This window comes from Ctenopharyngodon idella, chromosome 23 (assembly GCF_019924925.1).
Source record: "Ctenopharyngodon idella isolate HZGC_01 chromosome 23, HZGC01, whole genome shotgun sequence".
NCBI classification, from domain to species: Eukaryota; Metazoa; Chordata; class Actinopteri; order Cypriniformes; family Xenocyprididae; genus Ctenopharyngodon; species Ctenopharyngodon idella.
Window position 1 is genome coordinate 10,784,282 of NC_067242.1, and position 14,229 is coordinate 10,798,510.

The 14,229-nt window shown below is 37.1% G+C and overlaps 1 protein-coding gene and 1 long non-coding RNA gene across 2 annotated transcripts in view; one reads left to right on the top strand and one right to left on the bottom strand.

Annotated features, from left to right (window-relative positions):
• Positions 1-9,668, bottom strand: part of LOC127505783 (uncharacterized) — a 15,663-nt gene extending 5,995 nt beyond the window's left edge. Inside the window, exon 1 of the long non-coding RNA XR_007927814.1 lies at positions 767-9,668. This is a non-coding gene — a long non-coding RNA (uncharacterized LOC127505783). The remainder of the gene's footprint in view (positions 1-766) is intronic.
• The window catches only part of cnn3a (calponin 3, acidic a), a 13,859-nt gene extending 290 nt beyond the window's left edge, over positions 1-13,569 (top strand). The window contains exons 2-7 of the mRNA XM_051881582.1: positions 9,682-9,803; positions 10,293-10,359; positions 10,698-10,835; positions 11,539-11,655; positions 12,080-12,226; positions 12,322-13,569. Coding sequence (XP_051737542.1) covers positions 9,682-9,803; positions 10,293-10,359; positions 10,698-10,835; positions 11,539-11,655; positions 12,080-12,226; positions 12,322-12,663 — 933 coding nt within the window. The 3' untranslated portion in view covers positions 12,664-13,569. The remainder of the gene's footprint in view (positions 1-9,681; positions 9,804-10,292; positions 10,360-10,697; positions 10,836-11,538; positions 11,656-12,079; positions 12,227-12,321) is intronic.
• The last annotated feature ends 660 nt before the right edge of the window (positions 13,570-14,229 follow it).

Consider the following 14,229-nt stretch of genomic DNA (forward strand, 5'->3'; position numbering starts at 1 on the left):
TCATTTATGTATGTGTACGTTTTTGGTATGTATGGATCAGGTTATCAGATGTGGTGTGTAATACTACTATTGTTAGTTTGTTTTTAATATGGTTTAGTTTAAATTTATCTTTTTTGTTTGTTTGTTTTCTTGTGTTTTATTCGTTATGTACGATTTAAACATGGCCATGAACGTTACATGAGTCTTTAAGTGGAGATTGGATCATTAATAATAATAAGTAAATAATAATACTAATAATATTTTATTTAAATTATGTTTTAGATGATGTATTGTATTTAGTATTGAATTAATTGGATAAAATTTCCATCTACTAAGTTAGCATCCCCCAATAAAAAAAGTTTCTGATATAAAAATCATGTTAAATACATCACATGAACAACAGAAAAGAGATGTATTCTCCTCAAGTTGATCTTAGATTGTCCAGAGTTCAGTTTTTTATGTTTTAGATTTTAAATATGACTGTCATATAAAAAGATAATTGATTCTAGATGTTGTTGAGTGAAAACTTCCTCATTAAAAGAAGCAGGAGGGTCATTTTGAGAAAACATTAGTAGTGATTTGTATATCATCCCACATATTGATCAGACAGGATGTTGTATGCAATAAGATGCGTAAAGCCAGTGAATCAGCGTAAAGAATGACACCCCCATTCAGATTTCCTAAGCATATCATCATCAGTGCTATTTTAGATTTAAGTAATCTTAGTTTTCAGCTCAACAGGTAAATTAAAATAAACGGTTCTTTGGTAAAGAATTTAATATTTCACCTTTGAAGTGAACAATCCTGGTAGGTCTCTTTCATCCAACCCCTTCGGAAGTAAGGATTTCATCTTGGAATTTTAAGCATTCCTAAAATGTGACGACAGTGCCGGAACAGCTGTGATGTGTATAATCCGGTTCATTCAGCTTATGGCTTTGATCTGTCAAAGTGTACATTGCAATAATGACCTATTTAGCTCAATGAATCAATGTTGCTTTTTATAGCCGGATGCTTTACAAGGAATATTTCACCCATAAGTCAAAATTCTGTCATTATTTACTCGCCCTTCCATGTTGTTTCAAACCTTTATGACCTTTCATCAACACAAAGAGAGAATTGCAATGAAGCTGGAGGTTTCAAGTTTCAGAAAGAATGCAAAAACACCATAAAAGTAGTCCTTATAACTTGTGTGCTAGATTCCTGGTCTTCTGAAACTATACCATAGCTTTGTGTGACAAACAAACACATATTTAAGTTGTTATTCTCTGATAATCTTCTCTTCAGTGAGCTGTAAACTGCTGCATCAGAGTCACTGAGTTCAAGATTCAAATCTGTTTCATCAAAGTGGTTTTGTTAAACTGGATGAACTGATTAAATGAAAAGAACGATTCATTCACAAATCGCTACTTCTCTCATGAACTTTTATGATCATAGCTTCAGTAGACAGAACATGTATGATACTTTCATGTTGCTTTTTTGCCATTTTGGAGCCCCAGTCCTCATGCAATTTCAGTGGTCATTGAAAAGAGTGGACAGGATGTTGCTCAAAATTCACTTTTTGTGTGACGCAGCTGAAAGAAAGTCACATAGGTTTGGAAAGACATGCGCAAGTAGTGAATAAGTGATGACAGAATTCCAATTTTTGGGTCCTTTATGTGTAAAATGAAAAGCATGTGTCTAAAATTGCAACTACTTTCTAGTGGAAAGTAGTTCCATTACACCATTTCCCCTCTAAATCCATGACTTATTTTCCATTTTACTTGTTTGGACAGTGAAAGGCTACAGGAAAAGTGTCCTTTTTGCATGCTTACAGGTCCGTTTTTTGAAGTTCACTTATGAGGTTTATTGCATTAAAGAGCTGGCGAGTACTTGTTCTTGTGTAATACTAGTAAAACTAACTTGCAGTGCTGACTCTTCAGCGATTTAATGTATATTCAGCATTTTGAAAATCCTTATGTTTAAATAGCAAATATATGAATGCATTTCACTTTTTGAGCACATATACAAAAGTTTAAGGTTAGTAAAATTGACAGTTTTTTTGAAAGAAGCCTCATCAGGTTGAGCAAAATACAGTAAAAACTGTAATATTATTACAATTTAAAATAACTGTTTTCTATTTTAATATATTTAAAATGTAATTTATTCCTGAATTTTCATCATCATTACTCTAGTCTTTAGTGTCACATGATCCTTCAGAAATCATTCTATATGCTGATGCGCAAGCAACTTTTCTTATTATTATAAATGTTAAAAAATGTTGTTACTGCTTAATATTTGTTTCTGGAACCTATTTTTCAGGATTCTTTAAATGAATAATAAGTTCAAATTACTCAATAAGTTCACATTTTATAAGGATACTTTTTTTTATAAATACCTACCTTTCAATCAGTATTAACCTAGAACTACGAGAACGTTCTTAAACGTGTTTATTTCAAACCTTTTATAGGTCATGTGCTTGCCGAGGACTTGTTTGTCTCGTTCCTTGAGTTTTATCAGCGCTTTTGCTCTGCTGAAAGCCGAGAGCTGTTTTCTGTCTGTTTTCCTGCAGGCTGAACTTTGGAAATGTGGGAAGTCGAAGCTCACCGTGAGATTTAGAAATGTTAGTTTCCCAGTACATCAGCATTTAAATGTCAATGAATCATGCCACCTTGTCAAATAGATTTATTCCACAAATGACATAATGGAAAGGATGTTTTACCAATCAAATTAATGACTCTCTCTGGTTATGTAACAGCAGACACAACGGGTCGTTCATTACGGGCTTGTTGCCAAAGCATCATCCTCTGTTTAAATTCAGCACAGTGAAGATATTGTTCAGGCTGGTTTATTTTTACACATGGAAGAGATGTCAATTAAAGACCTATTTTTATCGTGGCCATTCGTGTTACATTATATTAATCATATCAGTTGTTTTCACCATGTTGTTTTCCCCAGACAGTAGATAGAAGAACAACCATTCCTGAATGAGAGCTTTTGGAAGCCATTGGCAGTGTTCTTTAGAAACGTTTTTGATTTTGGTAGCTCTGTTTAGTTGTTAGTTTAATATATTGTCTTGTACGTTGCTTCCAAAATAGAGCTGCACGATTGTAGATAAATAGAGAATCACTTTTTCTTTTGTTGTTTTAAATAAATAGAGATCACACTTTTCCCATGATTCTGAACAGACAACTAAACAAAATAACAATTTACTAGATGTTCTGACAAAATGTTATTTGCTGAACCCTTTTCAAAAATGTTTAATTCATTTGACTGAATTGGTTTGAATGAATGATTCAATGACTCGCTCCTAAATACTTGTTTCATTACTGGATGAATCAACGTTTTTGAACGAATCTCTTGAATGAATGATTCATTGACAAATACATTTTTTAACAGTCACTTGTTGCCACCTACTGGTGTAACAGTGTAATTGCTACAATAATTATTTGAAGCGGTAAGTTACTTTCAAAAGGTGATTTGCTCTATTTTGATCACTACCGTAGACATCAGTGTTTATATCTGAACTATAAACTTTTATCCCAGTACTTCTGTGTTAATTTGAATATTTGTAACAGAAATAACCATACAGTGATTTCATACCTATACATGATAACTGCTCTCTCTGGCTCATCGGCAGCGCGAACACAGATTTGAATGTTCTGGTGTGATTTTTGTCAAAAGTTTAATAGACACAGGAGAATCGCTGTCATTTAGGAATTAGATTGTGTGGGTGTTTGAATCGATTAATTGTGCAGCTCTAATAGAAATGTTTTTGATTTTGGTAGCTCTGTTTAGTAGTTAGTTTAATACATTGTCTTGTACATTGCTTCCAAGACTTTTCCATTGTCAGAGCATTAAATATGCAGGAATTCCCCCTGAAATGTTTGGATGTGGTTCAACCGATACCTTCTATCAGGCCTGGGAAACTTTTTCAGGCTGTAATAAATTTATATTATTTTTGGCTCTCACGCTTATCTCATTCTGCAGTTATCTTAGCTTGCATGTCTGTCTTGCAGCTTTGAAAATACGCCAGAACTTGGCCCACAGCTCAATCCACGTTGTCCTGGGAGAGGCCGAAGGTCAGAATAGGGCGGTCACGGCGGTTTTTAGGTAAACCCAGACCTGGTTAACTTGACGGCTTTGATCCGTCACTCTCTAATGCTACATTCCATCTTGATCCTCAGCGTAAAAACACTTTTACCGCCATACTGTGACTGCTGATGGGCAGCGGGCCCAGTGAGGGGCCATTACATTCCCCACAATGTGCTGATCAGCAATATTTTCTAGGATTGGATGAGGCTCTGCAAAGTGTGGCCACAGTGATTTAACCCTGTGTTGCCATTTTAGGAAGAACAGGAAAGTGTGTTTTCCTGAGGCTATTGTTTGCCGTCTATTGTTCAGCAGGATCTTATAACAGTGTAAACACAGTCAAGGCTTTTTAAAGATTTCAAAAGAACATTTATTCAAGGTTTGAAAGCCTTTTAGCCAAAACTTTTTTCCCCCACTCTGAAGCATTTAACAGCTTTGTGGTTTTTGTGTGTCGTTTTGATATTGTCTCATATTTATTACCGCTTTGTGTTTAACTCATCCCATGGCGCACATGAATGATACCAAATCATGCGGTTTATTGAGAAGAGGAGTGCTATTACTATGCAATTGGACATCAGCAACCACTCAGAACACCCTAGAAATTAGAGCTGCACAATTATCAATCTCGATTCAAACACCCATGTGATCTTATTCCTAAGTTACAACGATTCAGCTATTTCTATTAAACCTTTGAAAAGTACGATTACAGCGAACATTCAAATCTGCTGAGCCAGAGAGAGCAGTTGTCATGTATAGATAAAAAACGGCTTCATAAAGTCTTTTTTAACATCACAGTATCATTATTTCTATCTTGCAGTAATTTAGATTATCACAGCTGGGATAAACGTTTATAGTTCAGATATAAACACTGATGTCTACAGTAGCGATCAAAATAGAGTTAATCACCCTTTGAAACGTGACGTTTCAAATAAAGATTGTATCAATTACATCGTTACACCAGTAGGTGGCGACGAGTGACTGTTAAAAATGTATTTGTCATTCAAGAGATTCGTTCAAAAATGCTGATTCAGACAGTAATGAAACAAGTGAAGTCTATGAGCGAGTCATTGAATCTTTTATTAAAACAGATTTTTAAAAAAAAATCATTTTTAAATAGATTTATTAATTTAGTTGTATGTTAGAAATCGTGGGAGAATCGTGATCTATTTAAAAAAAAAAAAAAAAAAAAAAAAAATTGTGATTCTCAATTTATCCAGAATCGTGCAGCTCTACTAGAAATGACTGAAAACATCCTAGCAACCAACTAGTAATGCTGCAGCAACCATCTTGAAATGCACTAGCAACCATTTTCTTCATAAAATCTAGTTAGGATGGATTTTAACTTAGCCCAGAGCAGCCAATCAAAACACTCTAGCAATCACCTAGCAACTGCATAGCAATGCCCTAGAAACCAATCAGAACACCCTAGTAATCACCTAGCAATTCCCTAGAATTGCAGTTCAGAATATTACACACATTTTATTCATTAAAAATATATCTCGTTAGGGTAGGCTCTTTTGACTGAAGCCAGTAAGTAACCACTTAGCAACCACCTAGCAACGCCCTAACAACCAATCAAAACACTGTAGCAGTCTTCTAGCAACGGCCTGGCAACCAATCAGAACACCCTAGGAATCACCTAACAACACCAAAGCAACCATCAGTGTTGCCAAATCATTGTTTTTTCCGCGGAATTGGGCTACTTTCCAAGGTTGAAGCGACCAGACCCCAAAACTCGATTTTTACCCAAGAAACCCTCCAGAACACGATTGGGCAAGTTTTAGCAGTGATTGGGCAGGATTTAAATATATATTGAGCTGGTTTTGTTATGCAAACCTGGCAACCACTCAGCTATCATCTAGCTATGCCCTCCCTAGCATTGCTGAATAAGAATATTAACACAATATTAACACCTTAACACAAAATGTAAAAATCTAGTTCGTACTGTTTTTCAGAATGAATGTTGTCTGGCATTTTGAGATTTAAACAGTTCTTTTTCAAATCTGAAAACCCAGTTGAATTCACAGGTATAGTATAGCAAATGTTTCCATGTCTGTTCCGCTGGGAATTTCCACAGCTCATGGTTAAATATTGCCTAATACTGGCTGAACTAGTTGCTCACATGCTATTAAGTAGGCACGCATGATTTCAGCACAATACTCACAATTAGTCCGAGAAGAAGGTTAAGTGAGTGCGTTCTTTTGTTTAACTTTTTGCAAGGTATAGTTTGCAGAATTCTTAATCATTCTGTAAACTGACTTTAGAAGCTGTTATTTTTGAAACAAAGAGGATTGTATATGTGTTTCTCTTGTTGCTAAACTATATATTTCTGTGTTTGTATATGTTTTTAGCTTAAAAACCCAAGGTGAAAAGGTCACCCCTCCCCTCCTCCATTGTCATCACTGTTTTATCGATCTCTGAGGGACTGTTTGTCGAATTGATCGTGTCACATTGAGAGCCCTTTCACTCGCTGACCTTTTTTTAGTCAGATGTTTGCTCGGTTTTTGTGCTGTCATCAGTAAGCTCTCAGAATTATGAGTGGGGGAGGAGAGCTAGAGGTCGGACTCCAGTGGGATCAGCCCACAACCTTCCAGAATGTTCTTCTTCTGCTGCAAATGCCTCCAACATCTCCATCAAGGGTCACTTTTCCACATTTTCTCTCTTTTTTTTTTTTTCTACCACTGGCTGGTTTCCCAGTGGACTGGAAGGAAGGACAAGACAGGCACATGGTTCTCCAATCTTTCCTCAGTCTCTCTGTGGAGCTCTTCTGTTCTTTCCCCTCCTTTTGCCAGTTTTGATTTTCCGATTCATGTCTAGTATAAATCACCCCAGTCAATGGCTCATTATATCAGAGATATAACATTCTTTGTCTCCCACTACATCTGAAATCATCCCGTGCTCTTTTGAAGCATACCAAAAGTACTGCAGTCCTTCAAAGATGAGAGACTGTGTACGGTTTAGCTTTTTGTCTGTCATTATAGGAGAAAAGTCATCTCGGCTGACCTCAAATTGCACAAGGGAACTGCCACAACACCCCACACACCATTTTTTCCTAGTGGTCTCACATTCTGACTGCTGGGCTTTAGTGTGGGTGGATTTCTGATTGATCTTCAGCTTGCTAAGAGACCTTCTATGGAAGTTTATGGGCCCCAAGCTATATCTTGAAATCCCTCAGGAGAAATAAAAATAGGCACAAATGAGACAATTGTTGGCATACAGTAAGAGTTTATAACTGAAACATTAATTGTATCATACTGAAATCACTTTGGTGATTCTGAGCACATTTGGAAACATTGTTGAGACCTCTTTCATAAATGTTGTGATTCTAAATTAGTATCATATTCAAATACCATTGTGTTTAAATGGTATAATACCATAGTATGATCATGGTACTTGTTCAGTAATCAAGGTATTATTACCATAGAGTCACTTTAACTGTTAAATTGTTCTCTAAGGGGCTATTTCTTCCTGATTTGACCCTAAAAATGACTTGTTAGTAAAGTTCATATTAATGTTGTTTACTTGAAAAATAATTGGGTTCAGTAAGATTTTTGATGGAAATAAATACTTTTATTCAGCAAGGATGCATTAAATTGATCAAAAGTAACAGTAAAGATATTTACAATGTTACAAGAAATTCTGTTACAAAGAAATTATGTTCTATTCATCAAAAAATCCTGAAAAAATGAGAAAGAACCTCATTGGTTCTTGCGGAAGCTCAAACGTGCTGCGTAACACATGAGAATGAACCTCATTGGTTCTCGCACATGTCAAGCAAACTTGCTTGAGCTTCCGTTTACCATAACTAATGTGTGAGTTGATGAATGTTTATATGTGAATAAAAGCCTAAATTCAATATGTTCATCATATAAAGCGATCAAGTCTCTTCAGAAAATTTGGACTAAACCGCTCAATTCATATGGATTCATTTTACGATCTCTTTATGAACTTGTTGAAGCGTCGAAGTGGTAGTTGCGTAGCTGTCAATGGAGGGACAGAAAGCTCTCAGATTTCATGAAAAAGATCTTAATTTGTGTTCCAAAGATGAACAAAAGTCTTATTTGTTTTGGAACGACATGAGGGTGAGTAATTTTTAGGTGAACTATCCCTTTAATATTAACATGATGACCAAAAAATATTGCTATTGTTAGCGCACATTCCCTCTGCTTCTGAGAAAGAAAGGAATGTCTTGCAATTAGCATAGAACCTAAAACAAAAACTAAACACTAAGAGGACTAAGGAAGTGTCTCTGTGAAAAATCTGATGGGTTAGGACTGTGTTTGTGCTGGAAAGCTTCTTGAAGGACATGAGGACAGCTCTTATCATGTTTTGGCTGGATAGTGAGACATCTCCAGGAGCCTCTGTCTCCAGGAGCCTCTTCATCTGGACCCGTTTTCCCTCTATGTCTCTTTGTCCCTCTCTCTCATGATTTGTCTTTGTACAGCCTGACCCTGAACACTGAACTTGAAGTGGAGCCTCTGTGATAAAATCTATTTCCTGGAACTTTTATTAATAGCTGCATTTAAACTTGCTGTAAATGTTGAGACTGAAGTATTTAATGTCCTTTTATTTATTTACATAATAAAATATCATGTAAACTGTTTTTGAAGGTTTATACTTGAAACTGAAGTAGTGTTTAGCACTCATGAAGAAGAAAAAAAAAATACTTTGAGGGTCTGTATTAATTAGAAGTGCTTGCAAAGGCATGCTTAGCTTTTACCATTAACTATTTGAATAAACCACTTACTAAACCCTACTATTAAACTTTGAGGCCTCAAATCATGCAGCTTGTTAAGTAGAGGTGTGCTATTACTTTTCTAAGACTTACTTTATCACCTACTGGACGGTAAACAAACTAAACATCCATTAAAGGCGCAACTGAGGCCATATTTATGACCAGAATGTCACTGAAACAAGAATGGGCTCTTTTGACCAGTAAGCAATTACCTAGCAACCCCATAGCAATGCACTTAAAAAACCCTCCGAATACCTTAGCAAATGCCGTAGCATACTTTTGCACAGACAAACAACTCTCTCATTTCATTCAGGCATTTTTTTAAACATCTAGTTTGTTCTGTTGTTAGTCATAGTTGTCCGTTCTGAGCACATTATTCAATGTCAGCAGGTCAACGGTGCTATTTACAGTCAGAAAAATCCTGAGAAAGAGCGAAACGGCCAGAATAGATTCATGCGGCGACTCTTTGTGGGGATTTTATGCTCTGTTGCTGACGGAATCGCATGACGGCGTTGAATCACATGCTTTAAAGGCAAACAGTTCTATTCATAAAGGAAAAATCCAAATTAAGCCAGAAAAGAGTTTTTTATTGGCAATCTGATTTAAATAAGCTGCATTTGATTTTTCGTTTGCTCTTACGCAGCTTTTAACAGACATAGAGGCATTTCAAAATGCTGTTTTGGTTCTGCGTCATTTGTTTTTAAGTCAAACACGTTGTGTGCGAGGATCAGCAAAGTGTATTGACATTACAGTAGGTGAGATAAGCATGTGACACATAACCATAGAATCTAAAGGAAAATTATCCAAAACATGTAACTCTGATCCCGCAGAGCCGGTTTGACTCATAATTGACTGATGTGTATTGGCCGACTCACTGTTTGGCTTATTTCTTCTTACAGATTGCACAGAAATATGACCTACAGAAGGAAGAGGAGCTTCGTTTCTGGATCGAGGAGGTGACTGGCATGCCGATCGGAGACAGCTTTCAGAAAGGCCTCAAGGATGGCGTCATACTGTGCGAGTGAGTTGGTAAACACAAATATACTTGGCCATGTGGGCAAGGTTTCCCTGCTGAAAAACAAAAAAAAAACAGTTTAAACCAGCCTAAGCTAGTTTGCTGGGATTTATTCCCAGTTGGTCTGTTTTTAGAGTGGTTTTGGGCACTTCTCAGCTGGTCAGAATGGGAGACCACTTGTCTGACCAGCTAAACCTACTAAACACCAGATTTTTCAGGCTAGGAGACTATCAAAACATTGCTTGTTTGAGCGTCTCGGCCAGATGTAATGATAGTTGCTCAACCAATGACATGAGGGGCGGGACTATCTATTTGACTGACCATTTGAAACAATCATTATTTTCTCAATTTCATTTGGTGATGCTAGTAGCACTGAAATTACACGCTTGATCTTTATTTATATATACATATATATATATATATATATATATATATATATGTGATGCTTATGGAAAACAAAATTAATTGAAATGATTCTGTTTTTATTCTTTTCAGATTGATAAACAAGCTGCAGCCTGGATCGATAAAGAAAATAAACCATACACAGTTAAACTGGCATAAGGTAAATGTTTCAGAGACTCTTGAGGTCTTTGTTTTCATCCAGATCAGCCCCTTTAAAAAAGTGAGAAGCGTTTTACTTCCAAAGTGACTTACAATACAGTGTTCAAATCAAATTATTGGCAAATACTAGGACAGGCAGCTGAGAAAACATGATGCACAAAGCAGAAGCTCCTAACAACTGCAGATGGACACTTTAGTATAAAAGCTCTGAAGAATCTGTAAGAATAAATGGACCCATTCATGCATCTTTGATTCATCTCTAACTCTTTTATCTGGAAATATGGTGTCCCAATGATTTTTCTGAGAAACATACCCTTACTGTTACCATTGTTCCCTCAGCTAGAGAACCTTGGAAATTTCATCAAAGCCATCCTAGCCTACGGGCTGAAGCCCAATGACATCTTCGAAGCCAACGACCTCTTCGAAAATGGGAACATGACACAAGTCCAGACCACACTTCTTGCTTTGGCCAGTATGGTACGTTTACTAGTCCTTCAGTTTTGGGGAAAGTTACTTTTAAAAGTAATGCTTTACATTACTTTTGCGTTATTTTTTTTAATCTGGGCTCATCTTGCTTGTTTGTTTTGTAACAACAAAATAAGTTCTATTTTTGGCAAATGTAAAGGCCCTTTCAGACCAAAAGTGAAGTGAATTGCGTTTCACTGTTTTTGTACATTTTAAGGAACACTGAATCCGTTTTTGTGCAAGTGATATGAGTAAACGTATGCTCTCATTTAGTCTTGAACTACAATAACCATCACAGCGCACACAACACCTCTCCACTTACTTCTGATTTCTCTCAACATAGGGACAAGAGAGGTGTCAGTCAATAATATATGGGAAAACAAAGTAACTTGCGTTACTTATTTAAAAAAAATAACTCTGATATTTTGTTGTAAATTTAAACGTAATGCGCTACTTTACTAGTTACTTGAGAAAAGTAATCTGATTACGTAACTTGCGTTACTTGTAATACATTACTCCCAACACTGTCTGCTAAACCTTCCGTCTTTTGTTCGGTATTCGGTAAAGCCCTTATTAATAAAAAGTAAAAAGTGATTTAAAGAAATATTATAAATAAAGAAATGCTTTCCTTGAGTAAAATGATGGCATTTGGTTGATAGGTTTAATGTGCAATCACAAAAAAAAAACTATGAGACGTTTATTTCTTTTTTAACAGGCAAAGACCAAAGGCATGGAAACAAATGTCGACATTGGTGTGAAATACGCAGACAAGCAGCAGAGACATTTTGATGACGAGAAGATGAAGGCTGGCCAGTGTGTCATCGGACTTCAGGTTATAAACCCTTTTCCTGCAACACCTCACCTTTAATGTTTCTGCATGAATATCATTGTTTTTAAAGGAAGCTTGACCGCAGTGTTACCTCATTTGATTTGTGATGGGTCAAGAAGGGAAGACGCATTACGAATTACTCATTTAGCTACTGCTTTTATCCAAAGCGACTGAAATAACCTCAGGTTAGGCAGCTACTCAAGTCCACAATAGTGATAGACAAAGAATCGCCCATTGTGGGGTTTGAACCTAAAACCCTTTAATTACAAAACCAAATCTAGAACCAAACAACTAGTATCAGTGCAGATGTGCTTCTGGGAGTAGTTCATAAAGATTAAGGTTGATTTGAAAGCAAGGCTGACCATCTAGGATCATCTACAGGTGATTATTGAAGCACTTTTTGAAGTGTTTCTAACTCTCGTTTCAGATGGGAACCAACAAATGCGCAAGTCAGGCTGGTATGACCGCCTACGGGACCAGGAGACACCTTTACGACCCCAAGACACAGACAGAGAAACCCTACGACCAGACCACCATCAGCCTGCAAATGGGCACCAATAAAGGAGCCAGCCAGGTACACCCAAAGGCAGACTTTGTCTGTCAAGTTCTGTCAAGTCATGTCAAGTTATCAAAAATGACATGTTTTTCTTTGTGTCTGTCTCTCTTCAGGCTGGTATGTCTGCCCCAGGCACCAGGAGGGACATCTATGACCAGAAGGTTGCTCTGCAACCAGTGGACAACTCCACTATCTCATTGCAAATGGGAACCAATAAGGTGGCCTCTCAGAAGGGCATGAGCGTGTACGGGCTGGGACGGCAGGTTTACGACCCCAAGTATTGCGCCACCCCCACGGAGCCAATGATCCACGCCAATGGCAGCCAAGGCACAGGCACGAATGGCTCAGAAATCAGCGATAGTGACTATCAGGCTGAATATCAGGAGGAGGAGTACCAGGGCGAATACCACGATGAGTACAGAGGGCACTACAACGACCAGGGCATCGACTACTAGAGAACTGTGCTGCGCTGTTAGTCAAAGCAGTATTAACACAATGTATATCAACAGAGCAAGTTTTTTGCAATGCCTTTTTTGCTTCTCACAGTTACCCTTCCCCTCCCAGCGCATGTGTTTGGGTAAAATGATCGTGAGTGGTGAGATATCTAAGATCTGCCATCCTAGAGGTGTTGTCACATTTACCATAGCTCAGGTGAAATTTTGCGGGCAAAATCCAGTCATTGCAATAGAAATCCATCCTATTGGGGCAAAAATGTTCCTCAAGCAGATTTCAATCATGTTCAAGCTGCTTGGTTTAAAATTGAGTGTTTTATACATCGCTACGCTATTGATAAGAGACAATGGACCTTTTTTTGCCCGCAAAATTTCGCTGAAATATCGCTAATGTGACTGCACATTAACAATGGTGAAACTGATCTTTTACAATTTTTTAAAGTGTTTTTTATGAAGTATGGAGACCTGTAAAGAGAATTTTCTAGTTTTGCAGTACGATTCTTTGTTTTATGTCCTTCGCCCTTGTCTGTTGAGGGTTTTTTTTGGCCTTGCATCACAGAGAAAATCAGTATAGTTTTAAAGCTAATCCACCACTGAAATCCCGCTCTGCACCAACGCATTACAGACTGCTATGGACTGAAAGCCTTCCGAAGACATTCCTTCCTAAGTCATTCCTTTTAGAATTCCAAATGCCTGGAAATTTTACAAGCTACAAATGTTAGCATTTTAAAGATTAGCTGACTGGACGACCGAAAACATTCCGCTATTGCTTAGTTTTTTTGTGCCATAATGTCGGAAAAAATTCTTCCCCATTGTATTTATTGCCCTGCTTTTCATTATAAACCTTGTTATATGGTTCTTTTATGAATAAATTTTATGTTATAAATAAAGTATTGAATGTCTTCAATACTCGGTTCTCCATGTATGTCTATTGTTTTGACCCATTATAGCATTTAAATTTAAAAATAGCTGCTTGATAATCTATAAATCCTAATTGATTTTGTTTTTATCAGGATTAAATAACACATTTTTCCCTAGTCGTCATAGTTCTTTGCTGTTGCTTTGTAAAGCTGAGGTGTGGTTTCTGAAACAGCCCTGATTTTGTTATTTGGTTCTTTGCTCTTGTATCCTTTATTAGGGTGAATTGAAGTGGCACGGAGCCTCAGATGTGCGCTGACTCTGCCCAAATATCACAGCGGAGCCATAAATCTTGTGTTTTTGAGGCTAGCCTCAGAGGCGTTTGGAAGCTGCTCCTTGTGTCGATAGCCCAGAGTTTCTGGAAACAGTTATATAACCACACAAAGCGGTGAAAACCAGAATCTAAAGTAAAGCAAGTCAGTGTCTGTGCAGCAATTCATGGAACTTCTGCATTTTGTGCTTGTATGTGTCATATTCTTTTAGATTTTAGTTTTTAAATGAATTACTCATTTGTTTGTGTCCTGGGAAATGGAAAAAAAAAAAAGCGTCTGCATCTTTGCAATCTAAACCTTCAATTAAGTTAGTGAAATGCTGCACTTGATGACTTTACAGAGTTCAGCCGACGTCCATGGAGGGATTTGGAACGGGTAG